This window comes from Tachypleus tridentatus, chromosome 13, assembly GCF_004210375.1.
Source record: "Tachypleus tridentatus isolate NWPU-2018 chromosome 13, ASM421037v1, whole genome shotgun sequence".
Classification (NCBI taxonomy): domain Eukaryota; kingdom Metazoa; phylum Arthropoda; class Merostomata; order Xiphosura; family Limulidae; genus Tachypleus; species Tachypleus tridentatus.
The window spans coordinates 236,042,092-236,058,343 of NC_134837.1; the positions used below are offsets into that span (position 1 = coordinate 236,042,092).

General features: G+C 33.6%; 1 protein-coding gene across 3 annotated transcripts in view; it reads right to left on the reverse strand.

The window, feature by feature from the left end:
• Nucleotides 1-5,974: 5,974 nt before the first annotated feature.
• LOC143239129 (atrial natriuretic peptide receptor 1-like) overlaps nt 5,975-16,252 on the reverse strand; it is a 117,021-nt gene continuing 106,743 nt past the window's right edge. For all 3 annotated transcript variants that reach the window (XM_076479969.1, XM_076479970.1, XM_076479971.1), the window contains 5 exons: nt 15,058-15,126; nt 12,214-12,388; nt 11,753-11,851; nt 11,274-11,365; nt 5,975-9,805 (listed from right to left, as the gene is read on the reverse strand). In XM_076479969.1, the coding sequence (XP_076336084.1) occupies nt 9,740-9,805; nt 11,274-11,365; nt 11,753-11,851; nt 12,214-12,388; nt 15,058-15,126 (501 nt within the window). In that variant the 3' untranslated portion in view covers nt 5,975-9,739. The remainder of the gene's footprint in view (nt 9,806-11,273; nt 11,366-11,752; nt 11,852-12,213; nt 12,389-15,057; nt 15,127-16,252) is intronic.

Consider the following 16,252-nt stretch of genomic DNA (forward strand, 5'->3'; position numbering starts at 1 on the left):
AACGAGTGGCGCCTCTTCATTGATAGCTCATCCAGAAGCCTCAAAGCTGTACTGCTCCATAAGGGATTAAGTGTCCGTCTCTTCTCCTGGCTAGTCTGGTGCACCTCAAAGAGAAATACAACAGCATCAAGACCTTGCTAGAAGCCTTGAAGTATGATGAGTATGGCTGGAAGGTTATCGGAGACATCAAAATGGTGACATTCCTGATGGGTCTCCAAGGAGACTTCACCAAGTTTCCCTGTTATCTTTGCTTTTGGGACAGCAGGGACACCGCAGCGCACTACAACAGGAAGCACTGGCCACAACGGACCAAGTTCTCTGTGGGGAGGCACAATGTCAAGTGTGAGCCACTAGTGAACCTCCAGAAGGTGTTGATTCCACTATTGTACATAAAATTGGGTCTTATGAAACACTTTGTCACAGCTCTTGATAAGGAGTGTGCAACCTTTAATTACTTTCGAGATTTCTTCCTTAAGCTGTCTGAGGCAAAGGTCAAAGCTGGTGTCTTCGTTGGACCACAAATAAGGAAGATCCTGGAGTGCGCAGAATTCCCCAAGAAACTCAGTGGGGAGGAAAAAAAAGCTTGCAGCAGCTTTGTCGCTGTAGTTCAGGGCTTCTTGAGCAATCATAAAGCCGAAAATTATGTGGAACTGGTTGAGGCTTTGGCGTAGAACTATGGCAAAATGGCTTGCACAATGTCTCTGAAAGTTCATATCCTTGACGCTCATCTTGATAAGTTCAAGGAAAACGTGGGAGCATACTCAGAGGAGCAAGGTGAGCGCTTCCATCAAGATATACTGGACTTTAAACGCTGCTTCCAAGGAGCGTGTAACGAAAACATGATGGAAGACTTTATTTGGGGGTTGATACGTGAAAATGATTTACATTACAGTCGGAAATCTTGAAAAACTACTCACTTCTAAACATTTTTGTATAACTTTAGCACAAATAATGTAAATATTGATTCATGTGTTGTTTTATTCAGACATGATGTAAATGAAAATGTACAAATTTGCCCTTTTTACAAAATAGGTTAATTTATAAAGTTCATTATCCAGGTCACAAAAGCAAAGTTTGAAGGAAATAATGGCCATTTTCTGTACTTTTACAACATAAGCAATTAAGAAATAACACAAACTATCCAGGAACAAAATTCATAAAGTCATAATCTACCATACAGAATAAAGTGACTGACACACAAAGTGATAAATAGGTCTAATAAAAAATAAGTATGTTAAAGTTTTAAAGATTTGTAGGCAACTAATTTGTTTATTTTTTTTAATTTGAATAAAATCATCCTATGAGAATGAAGAGTATACAAACAATTTATATCGGAACATAAGATGTACAAAATGCGAAACGTTAGTTTCTGTGATCTAGATTTGTAGTATTACAGTCGAATGTATTTGTAGTTGTTATTCTGAAATACTTCTTCTAACACAGTGTGTAGGAAGAAATATGAAATATATCTACTTAGTTCTTTAATGATGCAAAATATCTATGTCAAAGGACAAAAAGAAAAAAAACACGTTTTTCTCTCAGTTGCAATCTAATTACTTTATATAAAAGTTAATTTTTACCTAATTATGATAATGTAGTTTACCATTTATATATTATTTTCTATAAATTGTAGTTAAATGTATAAATGACATATAATACCATAAACCTATTAAGTATGTTTTGTAGACGTGTGATATTTGAAGAAATGTTGATGAACAAGAAAATCAGAAATCAACGATTAAGTACAAGTTGTAGGATATGACATTCTTGTCCGATTCACGAGACTTTGTGGTATAAATAAGCTCAATATTATATCAACTTATTCTCAAAAAGAAAATCCAACGTAGGAAGTATAATGTAAAACGTGTGGGTCTATTCGTAGTGTTGTCTCTTCACACATTAACTGTAGCGTTACCAGAATGGTTAAATTCCACAACATTGTACTGAGCATGTAGTTTATCTCTGGCTTTCCAGAGAATAATCCGTTGACCATTGGCAAAATCATGAAACTTTAATTCCTTCTTAAAGAACAAAGACGGTTAACGATGTTGTATCAATTACTGTGATTTGACAAAAATCAAAACTTTTTTTTTTCCATTTTAACAGTTAAGTGCTTGTAATAGTCTGCCTGTATTTCTAATACAACGATCATGTTAACTTTAACTGTAACTGAAAGGACATCTCCTTATTTTGTATAATATTTATGAAAACAAATTCCAGATAAGTTGATCAACTTTTTTTTAATGTTGTACATGATATGCTAAAGGTATGTATAATGTTAAAAAATAAGTTCTGAATGTATCAGTGGACAAGTGATCGATCATGTTTTTTGTGTCCATGGAAGTGTTAGTACCGTGATTTTTGTTAAACGTATGTATCAGTGCTGTGCGTCTAATGTACTTGTTTATATACTGTGTGTTTAGATATAGATATATATACACAGTATATATATTTATTATTTACGTAGTTTGGATAGTATAGTCTTCAAGTAAGGTCCCATCACATCAAACATGCTCGCCATTTCAGCCATGGAGGCATTACAATGTGATGGTCAATCCAACTATTCGTTGGTAAAAGAGAAGCCTAAGAGTTGGCGGTGATGACTATCTACCTTCCCTCTAGTCTTACACTGCTAAATTAGAGACGGCTAGCTCAGATAGCCCTCGTGTAAGTTTGCATGAAATTCAAATCAAACAAATTTTCAGAGCACGTATGCAATGATTCATTTGACTGAATATGATGTCTTTCCAAAGAGCATCTTATGTATATTCGATTGGAAAGAAGGAACATGTCGACTGACATAAGACAGTGGTGACAAGCTAGGATGAACTTTATCAGCATACAGCGCATCAGAGGATACGATCACTGTATGCTATTTACAACATAAAAATAATACACTCTGCAGCATTTTTACCTATACTACTGTCTTATGTATAATGCTATAATTTGTGAAAACATGATTGAGTTTCTTTCAGATTATCTCTGGCTATTATCTAGCTAAAAGTGAAATGTTCCAACTGTTGTTAGTCTACTGGGCATGTTCTTTGCACTTTTTGAAATGAATCGAGCAGTTGTGTGCCTTGTAGTTGAGTAGGAACATAAGTCACTTTAGTCAGTGTCTGATATGCAGAAAAGCTTTGAGGAGCTTGTATCGATTCTTGTCCGCTAAAATTTGTCATATATAAAGTCATACTTTATAGTATGAATCATACTACAGGCTTGTATCTATTCTTGTAAGGTAACGCTGTATCTGGTAGCACTTATAAATATTTAATTCAGTCTTGAAGCAGGTACCTTACAAGTGCGTCAAAGTTTTCAGGCAAAACTAACTTAAAAATATCCAGATAGAGTTTGAGTATAGTTTTGAGGAAAGAAATTACTCAAAGAGATTCAGTTTAAGCCGGAGGGTTATTTTTCTTGATACTTTACTCATCATTTACTTGTCTAGAGAATTAATTGTAAGATTGACATTATGAGCTCAAACCTCTAGTTGTGGTGATAATGTTTACGTTTATGTCATATTATTCCACGCTCTTGTTGTCACGACGTTAGTAGGTTAAGCTGAAACATATTGGTTGGAACTGGCTAAAACTGATTTGCTCCAGTTGGACCTGGTTCGTTTCACTCGAAAGTGGCTTGATCTGCCCGAAATCAGTTCTCTTTGGGTACACGAGCACAAAGGTTTGTGTATTGGTACATGTGAATGAAAGTGCATATTTGAGTACATGTTTGAGCAGGTGCATATATTGGTATATATGTGCGCAAGTTTGTTCGTAGGTACATGCGTGGGCAGGTGCATAATTGGGTAAATACCTGCATAGAGCCGTTTTCGGGTAGAGCATAGAAAAAATAAACAAAGCAGGAATGGACAAATTGTTGGACAAGCCCTGAAACACCAAAACATGAAAAATGTGTCTTTTTCTTACACAACAATTTTGCTTTTTATATTCTTATATTTCCAAACGTGAATTTGAGTGAATGCTCTTCTCTATGAAATAAAAAGAAACTTAGCGAAAAACTAAGTTGTAATTCACTTATTTATTCTTCTTTTCGACTATCATTTGTTTTTGAAATCACAATCGATGATAGTAGAACACAGCAAACTGTTATTCCTCGTATCATATTTCTACATCACTGTCCAGTGAAGAATGTTTTTATGTACAACTCTCAGATGACAGTGTGTATCTAAGCCTATAAGCAGTAATCAGTCCTAACTTATAACTAAACTTTTACTCAATATATTTAGTCATTTGATAGTTTAGAGCGCTTCAGACCCAGTATTAAAATAATAGTTTGTTACTATTAATCCTATTCTATAAGTGAATTTGTACTGAACAGTACTTAGTCATCTTCCATATGTATTAGGAAAATTGCAATTCGGAACTTACACAAATATCTGAGAGACATTTATTGACAGCGGAAAGCTAGAATGTCATCCTCACCCTCAAAGTTGGTATTTCATTAACGTTGGAATTCCTGAACTCGATAAAATCCATCTAAGTCATTAAAAGACACAAAATTCAACGACTTCTCTGAAACAAATAAACTCCTTTATTCAAACTAATAACTATACATGTAATCCTAATAATAGGATACAATTGATGCATACACCCACGTTATAAATCATGAACTTGATAATAATTGTATATGTCATGAAAAGACAAACTTTCATGATTAGCTAGTTACTGTCACACCTGTTTGAAATCGATTTTGTCCAGTTTCACCAGGACTGGTCTAAAACGATTTGGTCTAATTATAAGTGGCTATTCTTAAAATTTCGTGTCTTTTCATGACATTGACGGTTATTATCGAACTTATGATTTTTAACATGGGTGTATCCATAAGTTGTATCATAGTTTTAGAATTACGTATACAGTTATTTGCTTACAAGAAGAAATTTGTTTGTTTTCAAAAGGTCACCCAATAAAATAATGGGAGTAGTGTATGGAATAGGATTATTATTATTAACATTTTTTTCCTGGACTGTGATGTATATGGTTCTAAACTAATCGAACCATATGTAGTATTATTAAAATTATGGTAGAAAATATTAATAATAGCCAGAATACCCAAATGGCGATTCAATGTAGTTTAACTTTCAAAATTACCTATTTGTTTTCTTTTATTTAATACAAGTGAAGTCCATCAATTTATTGTACGGTTGTAAGTACTTCTGTAAGTCACACTTTCACAGGTTATACTTTAATAACATTCATACTTTGAATAACAATAACTTCAGAAAAACAATCAACAGGAAGAGTAATAAATACATGATTGGGTCATCAATGAGAAACTGCTACTTTATTCTACTCATAGTTTGACTTCAAAAACTGTAACTTATTTAATATATCTATTTAATATGGCAGAAGTATAAGGTTAAATGGCAGACTATGTATTTACTTTTAACTATATAGTTGCCTATGTATGGCAAACATCCATTTGCATCATTGTCGATACTATAGTAACAAGGAAAAATTACTTCATACATTAATAAAATCTGATACGCAACTTATACCAGATGTTTATTTTTCTTTTGGTCTAGAAGGCTGAAAATTTCGTTTTCAACAAAATTTTGGTGCACTTGTTGAACGCATAATCTGTAGATTACCTAGTTTGGAATGCAGTGATTCTTTTTCTATTAGTTAGATATTGTCAAATTCATTACTCTTTTACCATTTTTAGACTTTCCCGTGGAAGGTGTTGGAGAATTACTTAGGGGTTGTACCTGTTTGTAAATTAAAAATACATAAAGCATCTGTCTTTCCTGTATTTGCTAATAGAATGATTGAGTGAGATGAATGATGAATTTACCTTCTAGGATTTTACCCTATAAAAAGTATTTTCTGGTTGATTGTATTAGTCTTATCTATTATAAACACAGAAGAGCTTTTACACACTCAATTTACAATAGCATTTCTGTGAACAAGTGTGCAGTGACTTTGAACCTCGTGTTTTGAATCTCTAAGTCATTGGCTTAAAGAGAAAAAATACATTTATTTCAAAGCTTAAATACATTGGGCGCAATAAATTCAATTATGACAACTACAAATAATTTATTCTGTCAATATGAGCAACAAGTTATATTTTCTCCAGTCGTTAGTGTTTCACCACAAAAATACAGGCTGTACTTATTTACTGAAAATTTCGGCCAATGAATGAATAAACTCGCAATTGAGTGAGATCAAAGTAATACTGTTTTAGACTGTCGACCATCTGCTAAACCTTTTCGACTTTATGAATATAGCTACCTACTAACCTTCTCTTGCTTCTTCAGTATAGCTGTTTACTAATCTTTTTAACCTTCGTGAATACAGTCATCTGCTAACCTTTCTCAGCTTCATGAAAATAGCCACATACTAACCCTATTACAATTTTGAATATATCAAAATCATAGCATGCATATAATAATTCATGTATCTTTCTGTATCCTGTTGTAAACGTTACGATGTATCAGGTGTATTATAGTTATCACCGTCATTGTGTTATTTTAAAAATAGATTACAAGTTACTTTTCAGTTTTAAACGGTACTTCAACACTATATGAATATCATTTCCTGTATATTAATATCTTCACATTTTTATTCAAACACACTTATCCTAGCAAGGTTGTGCAGCAAATTTTTGTTCCTTTTACTACAGGTTCGATTCCCTTAGGTGGGCTCAGCAGATAGCCCGATGTGGCTTTGCTATAAGAAAAAACACACACACACATTCCCTTTACTACTTTTAAATAGTCATTAAATAATTATATCTGGCCTGATATGTCTTAACGCAGTGTTTTAAATCACCTGCACAATAATTCCGTGTATTCCAAATACGCTACTTCTTTTTCTTTTTACTTCTTGTATTATTTAAATATTTTGTATTTACGACCCGGCATGGCCAGGTGATTAGGATGCTCAACTCGTACTCTGGGAGTCGCGGGCTCATATCCCCATCACACCATACATACTCGCCCTTTTAGTCATGAAGACGTTATAATGTGACGGTCAGTCTCACTATTCGTTGATAGGAGTAGCCCAATAGCTGGGACACTTTCCTTTCATGAGTGTATTCGAAACATCAGTATTTAACGACCAAATTCCAGAATTTTGATCGGCAGTCAAGCGTTTTTAATCTCCTAAATATTGAAGATGAAAAACAGAATTAAGTTGAAAGCACAAGAATTCCTAAGTAATTTCAATAATTAACGTATCAAAATTTTGTGTGAAGTCCAAAAGTAAAAAAGAATTTTCATTCTTCATTTTCGAATAGGAAAAATTCGTAATCCAATCATAATCTAGTGCAGGTTTCTTTATGTACATCATACTTTTAAACGTTTGCGAAGAGTTTCAAAGCATTTAATAATTATAATTGAGCTCTCAAGTCTGAAATGATTAAATTTTCCAAACATGTTGATTCCACAAATGTTACAAGTACTGACTTCCTTTAATCTGACGATGACCGATGAAGGTCGAAACGTTGTTCGCTCCTCTACGTAAAATATTTTCTCAACCCAAACGAGCCGTTTTTACATATATATTTCTCTACAAGTGGGTTTTCTCGACATCACTGATTATTATTCCTTTCCCTATTTTTCATTACTATATTCTTATATAATTCGCTAATACACTTTATTTCACGTTTTATATAACTATTAATTATAAAAATCTGTTAAAAGTTTAAAGGAGTATTGAGCACATCTTTCTATTGTTGATAATATATGTTTTGTTATATAAATATATTGTAATATCAAAATAGATAATTGCCATTTTCTCCCCCATCAGAAACATGGCATATTTGCTCCAAAGGTTTGGTTTTTTTTTGTTTGAATTTCGCGCAAAGCTATTCGAGAGCTATCTGAGCTAGCCGTCCGTAATTTAGCAGTGTAAGTCTAGAGGGAAGGCAGCTAGTCATCACCATCCACTGCTAACTCTTGGGCTACTCTTTTACCAACGAATAGTGGGATTGATCGTCACTATATAACGCCCCCACGGCTGAAAGAGCGAGCATGTTTGGTGTAACGGGGATTCGAACCCGCAACCGTCTGATTACGAGTCGAGTGCCTTAGCCACCTGACCATGCCGGGCTTGCTCCAAAGGTTAAGAAGTCTTTAAGAAACATATCTCCCCCTTGGACAATGGTAAGTCTCTGGATTTACAACGGTATATCAGGGATTCGATTCCTCTCAGTGGACAGCAGATAGCCTCCGATAAGGCTTTGCTATAAGAAACACACATAACATTTTGAGAAACCATTGTGCACCTATCTATATTTTCTTTCAGTCTAATAATAAACACATCTTTCAGACGCAAAAAAAAGGATAATTTAAGTGCTATTTACGTAAAATCAAGACATAATTAGGAATATTTTTTGCTAAAATTATATAAGGGAACATTAGCGCAAAGTTCAGATCAACATTGTGATTGACACTCGTATAATAGCAATAGTATGTACCTTAAATTAAAGTGTTCTATAATAATAACGATTATCCATAACATTAATATACTTAACATATTAAGACTCAATACCTCCCTTACTTACTTACTGACATCACATTCGTTACCATATATTTGTAGATGTTGATGACAATTCCTTTACCATGTCATGTTTCTGAATTTTTTGTTATAAAACAAACGGTCTTACCTAATTTACTTTCTGTTGAACTACATTTATGACACCATTAATTCAAACTTGGTATCCTCGTCAGATCGACATCACAAGATGACTGGAAACAGAATTGGTTACTTATTTTACTTTGTGGTTTTTATAGCTCCACGTAAATCTTTGGAATTTTTGAAGCTGTCCAGCTTTTCGACTAACTCAAGAACGAAGATATGTTAACTTTTATACACAGTTAATATGAATCTATGAATCATACTAGACTCATTTTACGTCATCAAACTTTAAGCACTTTTTACAAATCGAAATTTAAATGAATAAGTTTTCCCATTTACTTACATAAAGCTCCATTTAGTGATGTTCGAATAAGGGTATAGTTTCCATGGAAACTGAGATCCCATAAAGTCATTGTGATTATCTTTATGATATCATAAAAGGAACTGTGTCGAGCGATATTGATTTTCTTATTGTACAACTATGCCAGTGTTATATCTTAACAATAATGGTACACACGAAAAAAAAATATTAATTGGAACTTCGTCATGTGTCCAGTTAATTTACGTTGTAGCACACGAAAAATATTCTTGAGATGGAACACATGGTCAAGGTTTACATATCACGTCAGCATAAAGCATATATAGCATATAATAATACATAACACACATGAAGATTAATTAATACTAGACCAGCTGCGGACTTGAAAGTAAAACCTAGTTGATGCACTCAACTCACAAACGGTATTTATTTTACCTTACCTTTGATTTATTCTATCATTCGTTTTCTAGGTCAAATATACGTCCTTAACAGACTACTAGAAGGAAAGCTGTCTTTAACTGACACCACACCCACAACGTTCAATAAGTATGTTCTGAATTATTTGGAAAGGAACACCTTAAGAGATCTTATGTTAACATTCATTACATGATACATTTAAAACAAACGTTCTAATATTATACTGTGACATACAAAACTATTATTTGTGAATAAACAACAGACTAGAAGTTGTGAGATCATATTCTTCAAAACGTATCTGGTCGAGTCATAAGCCATCTTTATCTGTGCCGTTGGACGGAAACGCCAATACTTCTGATGATTTTATTAAGTAGGAAAATTGACATTTCTGAATAATCTCATATCCTCAGTCACTCGGGTTTGAAGGTAAATCTTCACCAAGTAACCAGTAAGTTGTCATTTTACCTTTTCCCTACGTTAAAAACCAAAAGAAACATCAAACGTTATCATTAAAATGATTTAATATAATTTGTTAAAAACGAGCGTATGGCCTTAACCTTTCATATAATTAAAATAATATACAAAGAACAATCATACGTACAATCTTCTAGTTAATTCTTGACATTTTCAAGTTCTTTACTAAGTACGTATGGTAATATATCACAGTACGGACAAAAATGTAACAGGAAGGCGAAAGACATGAAGGTCTGATGAAACGCTTTGAATTAGAACTAAAAAATAACTGAATAGTGTGGAACAAGTTGAGGCAAAATTAGAAATTAATAAAGTACATTTGCTTTAAAAATTTAGACAGGAAGTGAAGAGTGAATTACAGCTTATAAAACTGGTAAGACGAACTAAAGAGTCACTAGACTACTATATAACTACTACTATATAAAGGAGTTTAGAAAGAAAGAGTGACTGAACAGTTTGAAAAAAAAGGCTTAGTTTGAATTTTGCGCAAATTTACGCGAGTGCAATCTATGCTAGCCGTACCTAATTTAGCAATGATTGATTTGGTTTGTTTTGAATTTCGCGCAAAGCTACACGAGGACTATCTGCGCTAGCCGTCCCTAATTTAGCAGTGTAAGACTAGAGGGAAGGCAGCTAGTCATCACTACCCACCGTCAACTCCTGGGCTACTCTTTTACCAACAAAAAGTGGGATTAACCGTTACATTATAACGCCTCCATAGCTGAAAAAGTAATTGACAAAAAGAAAAAGCGTTAAATGAATTTTGGCATAAGTGATCTAACAGTAAACAGAAATCTGAAAACTTTTAAGCATATAAAACAGTTGATGTGGGTGTTTCTCTTATAGCAAAGCTACATCGGGCTATCTGTTGAGTCCACCGAAGGCAATCAAACCTCTGATTTTAGCGTTGTAAATCATAGGCATACCGTTGTACCAGCGGAGGACCATATAAAAGAGAGAGGAGGAAATAACTGATTAGTTTAATGAAACGTTTTGGTACGTAACAATTATTAAACATTGTACAAGAAGATGAAACTAGCGAGTATTAAACATTGTACGGGAAGATAAAACTATGGAATACTGAAACATTATATAGGTAGATGAAATAAACTCAACTGTTTGGAACCGTATCGAGTGAGAAGACAATTAGTAATGTAAGGAGGATTATCGCATCTGCACTCGAGACTCAAACATTTGCTTCTCAAACGATCTCTTTGTAATACACAAAGTTAAGAGAAGATGTAAGGAAAACATGAAGGAAGGTTGGAAAGGGTAAGATATGAACTACAAAAACAAAAGTAATCGTACAGTTTGGTTTAATTTGTTTGCCTACAATTTCGCTGCGAGTGACCCTTATAGGTATATATCTGACGAAGATGTCACCTTGAAATTTTATATAGGTATATACAATATTTGTATTTCACGACCCCTTCATTTATCTTGAGGTTCATTCATGACCATTTTACCTTGATTTCTACTTCTCCTCGAAGCTTCATTTGGAATCCTCCACAGTGATCTAAGACCTCTTTAGTCGTTAAGCTGATGTGGATCATCAACGCTGTGAAAGTTACCAAAGAATATTTGCTGTTATCCTTGAATTTATATACAATATTTAAAATTACTCGTATTTAATTCGCTCTCGATCGCCAAAATTATAAGTATGAAGTATTAATCCAGTTTCTTTGTATCAAAACAATGTTCACAAATAGCCAATACGACTAAGGTAATTATAAGTATATTAAACGTATCTAAAGTCGTTGCGAACTGAACAACAGATTATTGCTTTTAAAGAGAATACTATCTCTTTGATCCCAGTCCTTTCATTATTAAATCCCCGAGTTGCTACCCACAAGTTTTTTCTTCAACTGTTAAATTTACTATGTTGGGATATTTCAGTTTTAAGTCAGCTTGTTCAGTGAGTAAAAAGAGAATACTAAACTCTTACGTTTTCCGTTGGATTCCATCCTTGAGGCGGTGTTGACAGTATCACCGAACAAACAATATCTAGGCATCTTGAGTCCTACAACCCCGGCAACGCAAGGACCTGAAGCCAAGTAATAGAAATCACAGAATTATCGATTGTTTTATATAGAATCCAATCATTTCTTCGCACTTAGGTGTTGGATAAATACTGGAATGAATATTATTATTAAACATTTCGTCTAAAAACCTGCAGTTTCATTATTCTGTTTGCAAAAAAACCAACTAAGTCGGATGTGTAAACCTTATAACCCTACTGAAACATAAAACGTGTAAATCATGTTACGTTTAGTTGTAGTTTTTATTGTGGTAGATTAAAATATATTTGCTATATTAAACTGGTTTTAGTGATAATTTGAAATGTTAAATCCATATAGATAAATGTATTTGCTGTAAAAATAACAACATAATGTTCGTATACTAAACCTGTATGAATTCCAATGCGTAGGAGAAGTTGTTCTCCCTGTCTATGTCGAATCTCGAAATTTTTCACTGTGTTTAGAAGTGCAAGTGACATCCGTGCAATTTCCTGTGCGTGCTTATTTCCGTTTCGAACAGGAAGCCCTGAAACAACCATGTACGCATCGCCAATAGTTTCGACCTGAAATAAAAAAAAATAATCGAAAACAAAACATGTTTCAGCAACAAGTATGTTGCATAATCTATGTATACAAATATTCTAATAAAGAGTTGCATCGTTGAGTGCCACATTTCGTTTGCCATTTGCCGACAGTTAACATATATGTATAAATGTGTTACGTTATCCTCTACAGGTGGTTTTTTTTTAAAAACAATTATTCAGTACAATCATACAAAATTAGTATGTGAAATATCAACTCATAAATACAAACTCTTCCTTGTAAAATTCTATTTCATAATGGCGGAAAAAGGGTGCGCTAATTAACCATCTTTCGACTCGTAATCCGAGGGACTCGGGTTCGAATCCCGGTCGCACCAAACGTGCTCGCCATTTCAACAGTGGGGGCGTTATAATGTGACGGTCAATCCCACTATTCGCTTGGTAAAAGAGTAGCCCAAGAGTTGGCGATGGGTGGTGATGACTAGCTGCCTTCCCTCTAGTCTTACACTGCTAAATTAGGGACGGCTAGCACAGATAGCCCTCGAGTAGCTTTGTGTGAAATTAAAAAACAAACAATTAACCATCTTTTTTTCTTTACTATTTCTTGCCTATGATTATTATTGATAATAGAGATTAGTGTCGTTTGTTTGTTATTAAGTACGAAGCAGTACAATAGGCTAACACTATTGTGCCAAATGTAGGAATAGAACCTCGAATTTTAGCGATATAACCATTTAAGCATATTGCTGAATCACTAGGAGTTATTTGATTTTTGTAAATAAATAACAAAAAGTAACTTTAAAATACTATTATCAGCTAGTTTTATTACGTTAAATATGTTATTTCAAAGTATGAATGCGTAGACATAACCAACATAGAGCTGCTGGGATTTGAAATTATGTCTATATTTGATATTTGATGTTTACCATCGCATAGGCATAAGACCAATTGACACATCTGATTTTAGTCGGCAGAAGAAACTGTTTTTCGAGGACATGCATTCAGAGTTATTTACGTAAGAATAACTTAGACAATAAGATTATAATTATTAAAGATAGCAGGGAGAGCGGAGAAACATGAAAGAGAAACAGTAGATAAGTGAGAGCGAGAGACCTGACTCAGAGAGATTTACTGTAGAAGTTAACAGAAAAAGAATTAGAATGCAGGGAGAATGCTGCGATATGGAATTAAAGTACCTGAGTCAAAAATACTATTGTAGGAAGATAGCAGAGAAACAGAGAGACCTGACTCAAAGAGATTTATTGTAGAAGTTAACCGGTAAAGAGAGAGACATGACTCAGGGAGACTGTCGAAGAAGTTAACCGATAAAGAGAGAAACCTGACTTGAGGAGATTGTCGTAGAAGTTAACAGATGAAGAAAGAGGCCTGACTTAAGGAGATTGTTGTAGAAGTTAAGAGATAAAGAGAGAGACCTGATGTAAAAAGATTGTTATAGAAGTTAACAGATAAAGAGAGAGACATGATTCAGGGATATTGTTGTAGAAGTTAACAGATAAAGAAAGAGACATGACTCAGGGAGATTGTTGTAGAAGTTAACAGATAAAGAGAGAGACATGACTCAGGGAGATTGTTGTAGAAGTTAACAGATAAAGAGAGAGACATGACTCAGGGAAGTTGTTGTAGGAGTAAACAGATAAAGAGAGAGACATGACTCAGGGAAGTTGTTGTAGAAGTAAACAGATAAAGAGAAAGACATGACTCAGGGAAATTGTTGTAGGAGTTAACAGATAAAGAGAAAGACATGATTCAGGGAGATTGTTGTAGAAGTAAACAGATAAAGAGAGACATGACTTAGGGAAATTGTTGTAGGAGTTAAGAAATAAAGAGAGAGACATGACTCAGGGAAGTTGTTGTAGAAGTTAACAGATAAAGAGAGAGACATGACTCAGGGAAGTTGTTGTAGAAGTAAACAGATAAAGAGACAGACATGACTCAAGGAACTTGTTGTAGGAGTTAACAGATAAAGAGAGACATGACTTAGGGAAATTGTTGTAGGAGTTAACAGTTAAAGAGAGACATGACTTAGGGAAATTGTTGTAGGAGTTAAGAAATAAAGAGAAAGACATGACTCAGGGAAATTGTTGTAGAAGTTAACAGATAAAGAGAGAGACATGACTTGGAAATTGTTGTAGGAGTTAACAGATAGAGAGACATGACTCAGGAAAATTGTTGTAGGAGTTAACAGATAGAGAGACATGACTCAGGGAAATTGTTGGAGTTAACAGATAAAGAGAGACATGACTCAGGGAAATTGTTGTAGGAGTTAACAGATAAAGAGAAAGACATAATTCAGGGAGACTGTTGTAGGAATTAACAGATAAAGAGAGACATGACTCAGAGAAATTGTTGTAGGAGTTAACAGGTTAAGAGAGAGGCCTGACGTAAAAAGATTGTTGTAGAAGTTAATAATGAAAGAGCTGAAGAGCAGAGAGAATGCTGTGAAATGGAATTAAATTAATTCTGCTCTTTCATAAATGTAAATATTTTACATTATTTAACAGGTTTTAACCACTATACATTTTTTTCAGTTAAATTAATTAAAAAATATCCCGTTAGATTTTATCTCTTTTAACACATTCGTCACTTGTTAAATAAATGTGCGTACACTGTAGTGAATAAAACAAGGTAACAGATAACAGCAAAGGCGATTTAAACTATCGAAAACACACCTTGTACACATCAAAGTTTTCAATCACTGAATCAAAACAGGTGTAAAGATCGTTGAGAAGATTCACAACCTGAAGTATAAACAAAATAAACTTTTAAAGAAAACACGTTTTAATATTAGATATATTTCTGACTTATTCATAGCTTAAATCATCCAAATAGTAAGAAGTAAAATATTTTAGAATTTGTTGTGAAATACAGAAATTCCAGTTAGCCCTAATCATGTAAAAATATATATTTAACACAGACCTATAACAAAAATATTTTCTAATCTAGGTGCTTTTAGAAGAATATAAAAATTTCGTAATTACAAAAGTAGACATGACAAAATTGTTAGTATGCAGTGACACATTACATGTCTTTGTACTTCTCTTTACGTGAACACATAATCTGTACACACATAATATTTTTAGTTATACATTTGACACTAAGAAACGAATAAATCTAAATACCTCTGGATTTCTATCGGATTTATAAGGGGTATCACACAAGATGTTTGTATCCGCCAGTTTGTGATTCATATTTCCGTTACTTCTGTGAGTGTGCTCGACTGTTATTCCACAAAAGACAGTACACGATAGTTAAGAACTATGGAATATTTTAGTTTGTTCTGTGAAGGTACGTAGTTATTATAACAGGAGAGTCAGTGCAATTGTAAGGGATGGCTGAGGGTTAACATGGACTATTTTCTATGCATTATAGATTATTCTTTATTAATTTCTGCTCGTACTTTTCATTTTATTATTACAATTTCAAATTTAGTAGAAATATAGTACATGTTAGTTTTACAGATTGTATATTCTCTATGTATGATGAAATACTTGATTGTTATATTTCTAAGGATGAGCATAATTGTTACAGGCCCGTTTTTACGCACTTTATATGTTAAGGTATGATTAAGTATTAGATTGTTAGGTTTCTAATAACCAGTATGCTATTACGATTCAGCTTGTACAAGTGGTATATGTTACCTTTTTATTTTCGTTGCTAACATCCAGTTTGAATTCGTTATGTGTTATGATTATAATTTCAAGGGCAGGGTGTGGGTACTAAAGTATATTTGAACATGTTAAATGTCACAGTGTACAGTCACACCTTGTGACATACTAAATTATGCGCTAATACAAACTTTATGGTTAACATTAATTCACTTACGTGAAATGAATTGTATCTGAATATGTATCTATTACATGTGGA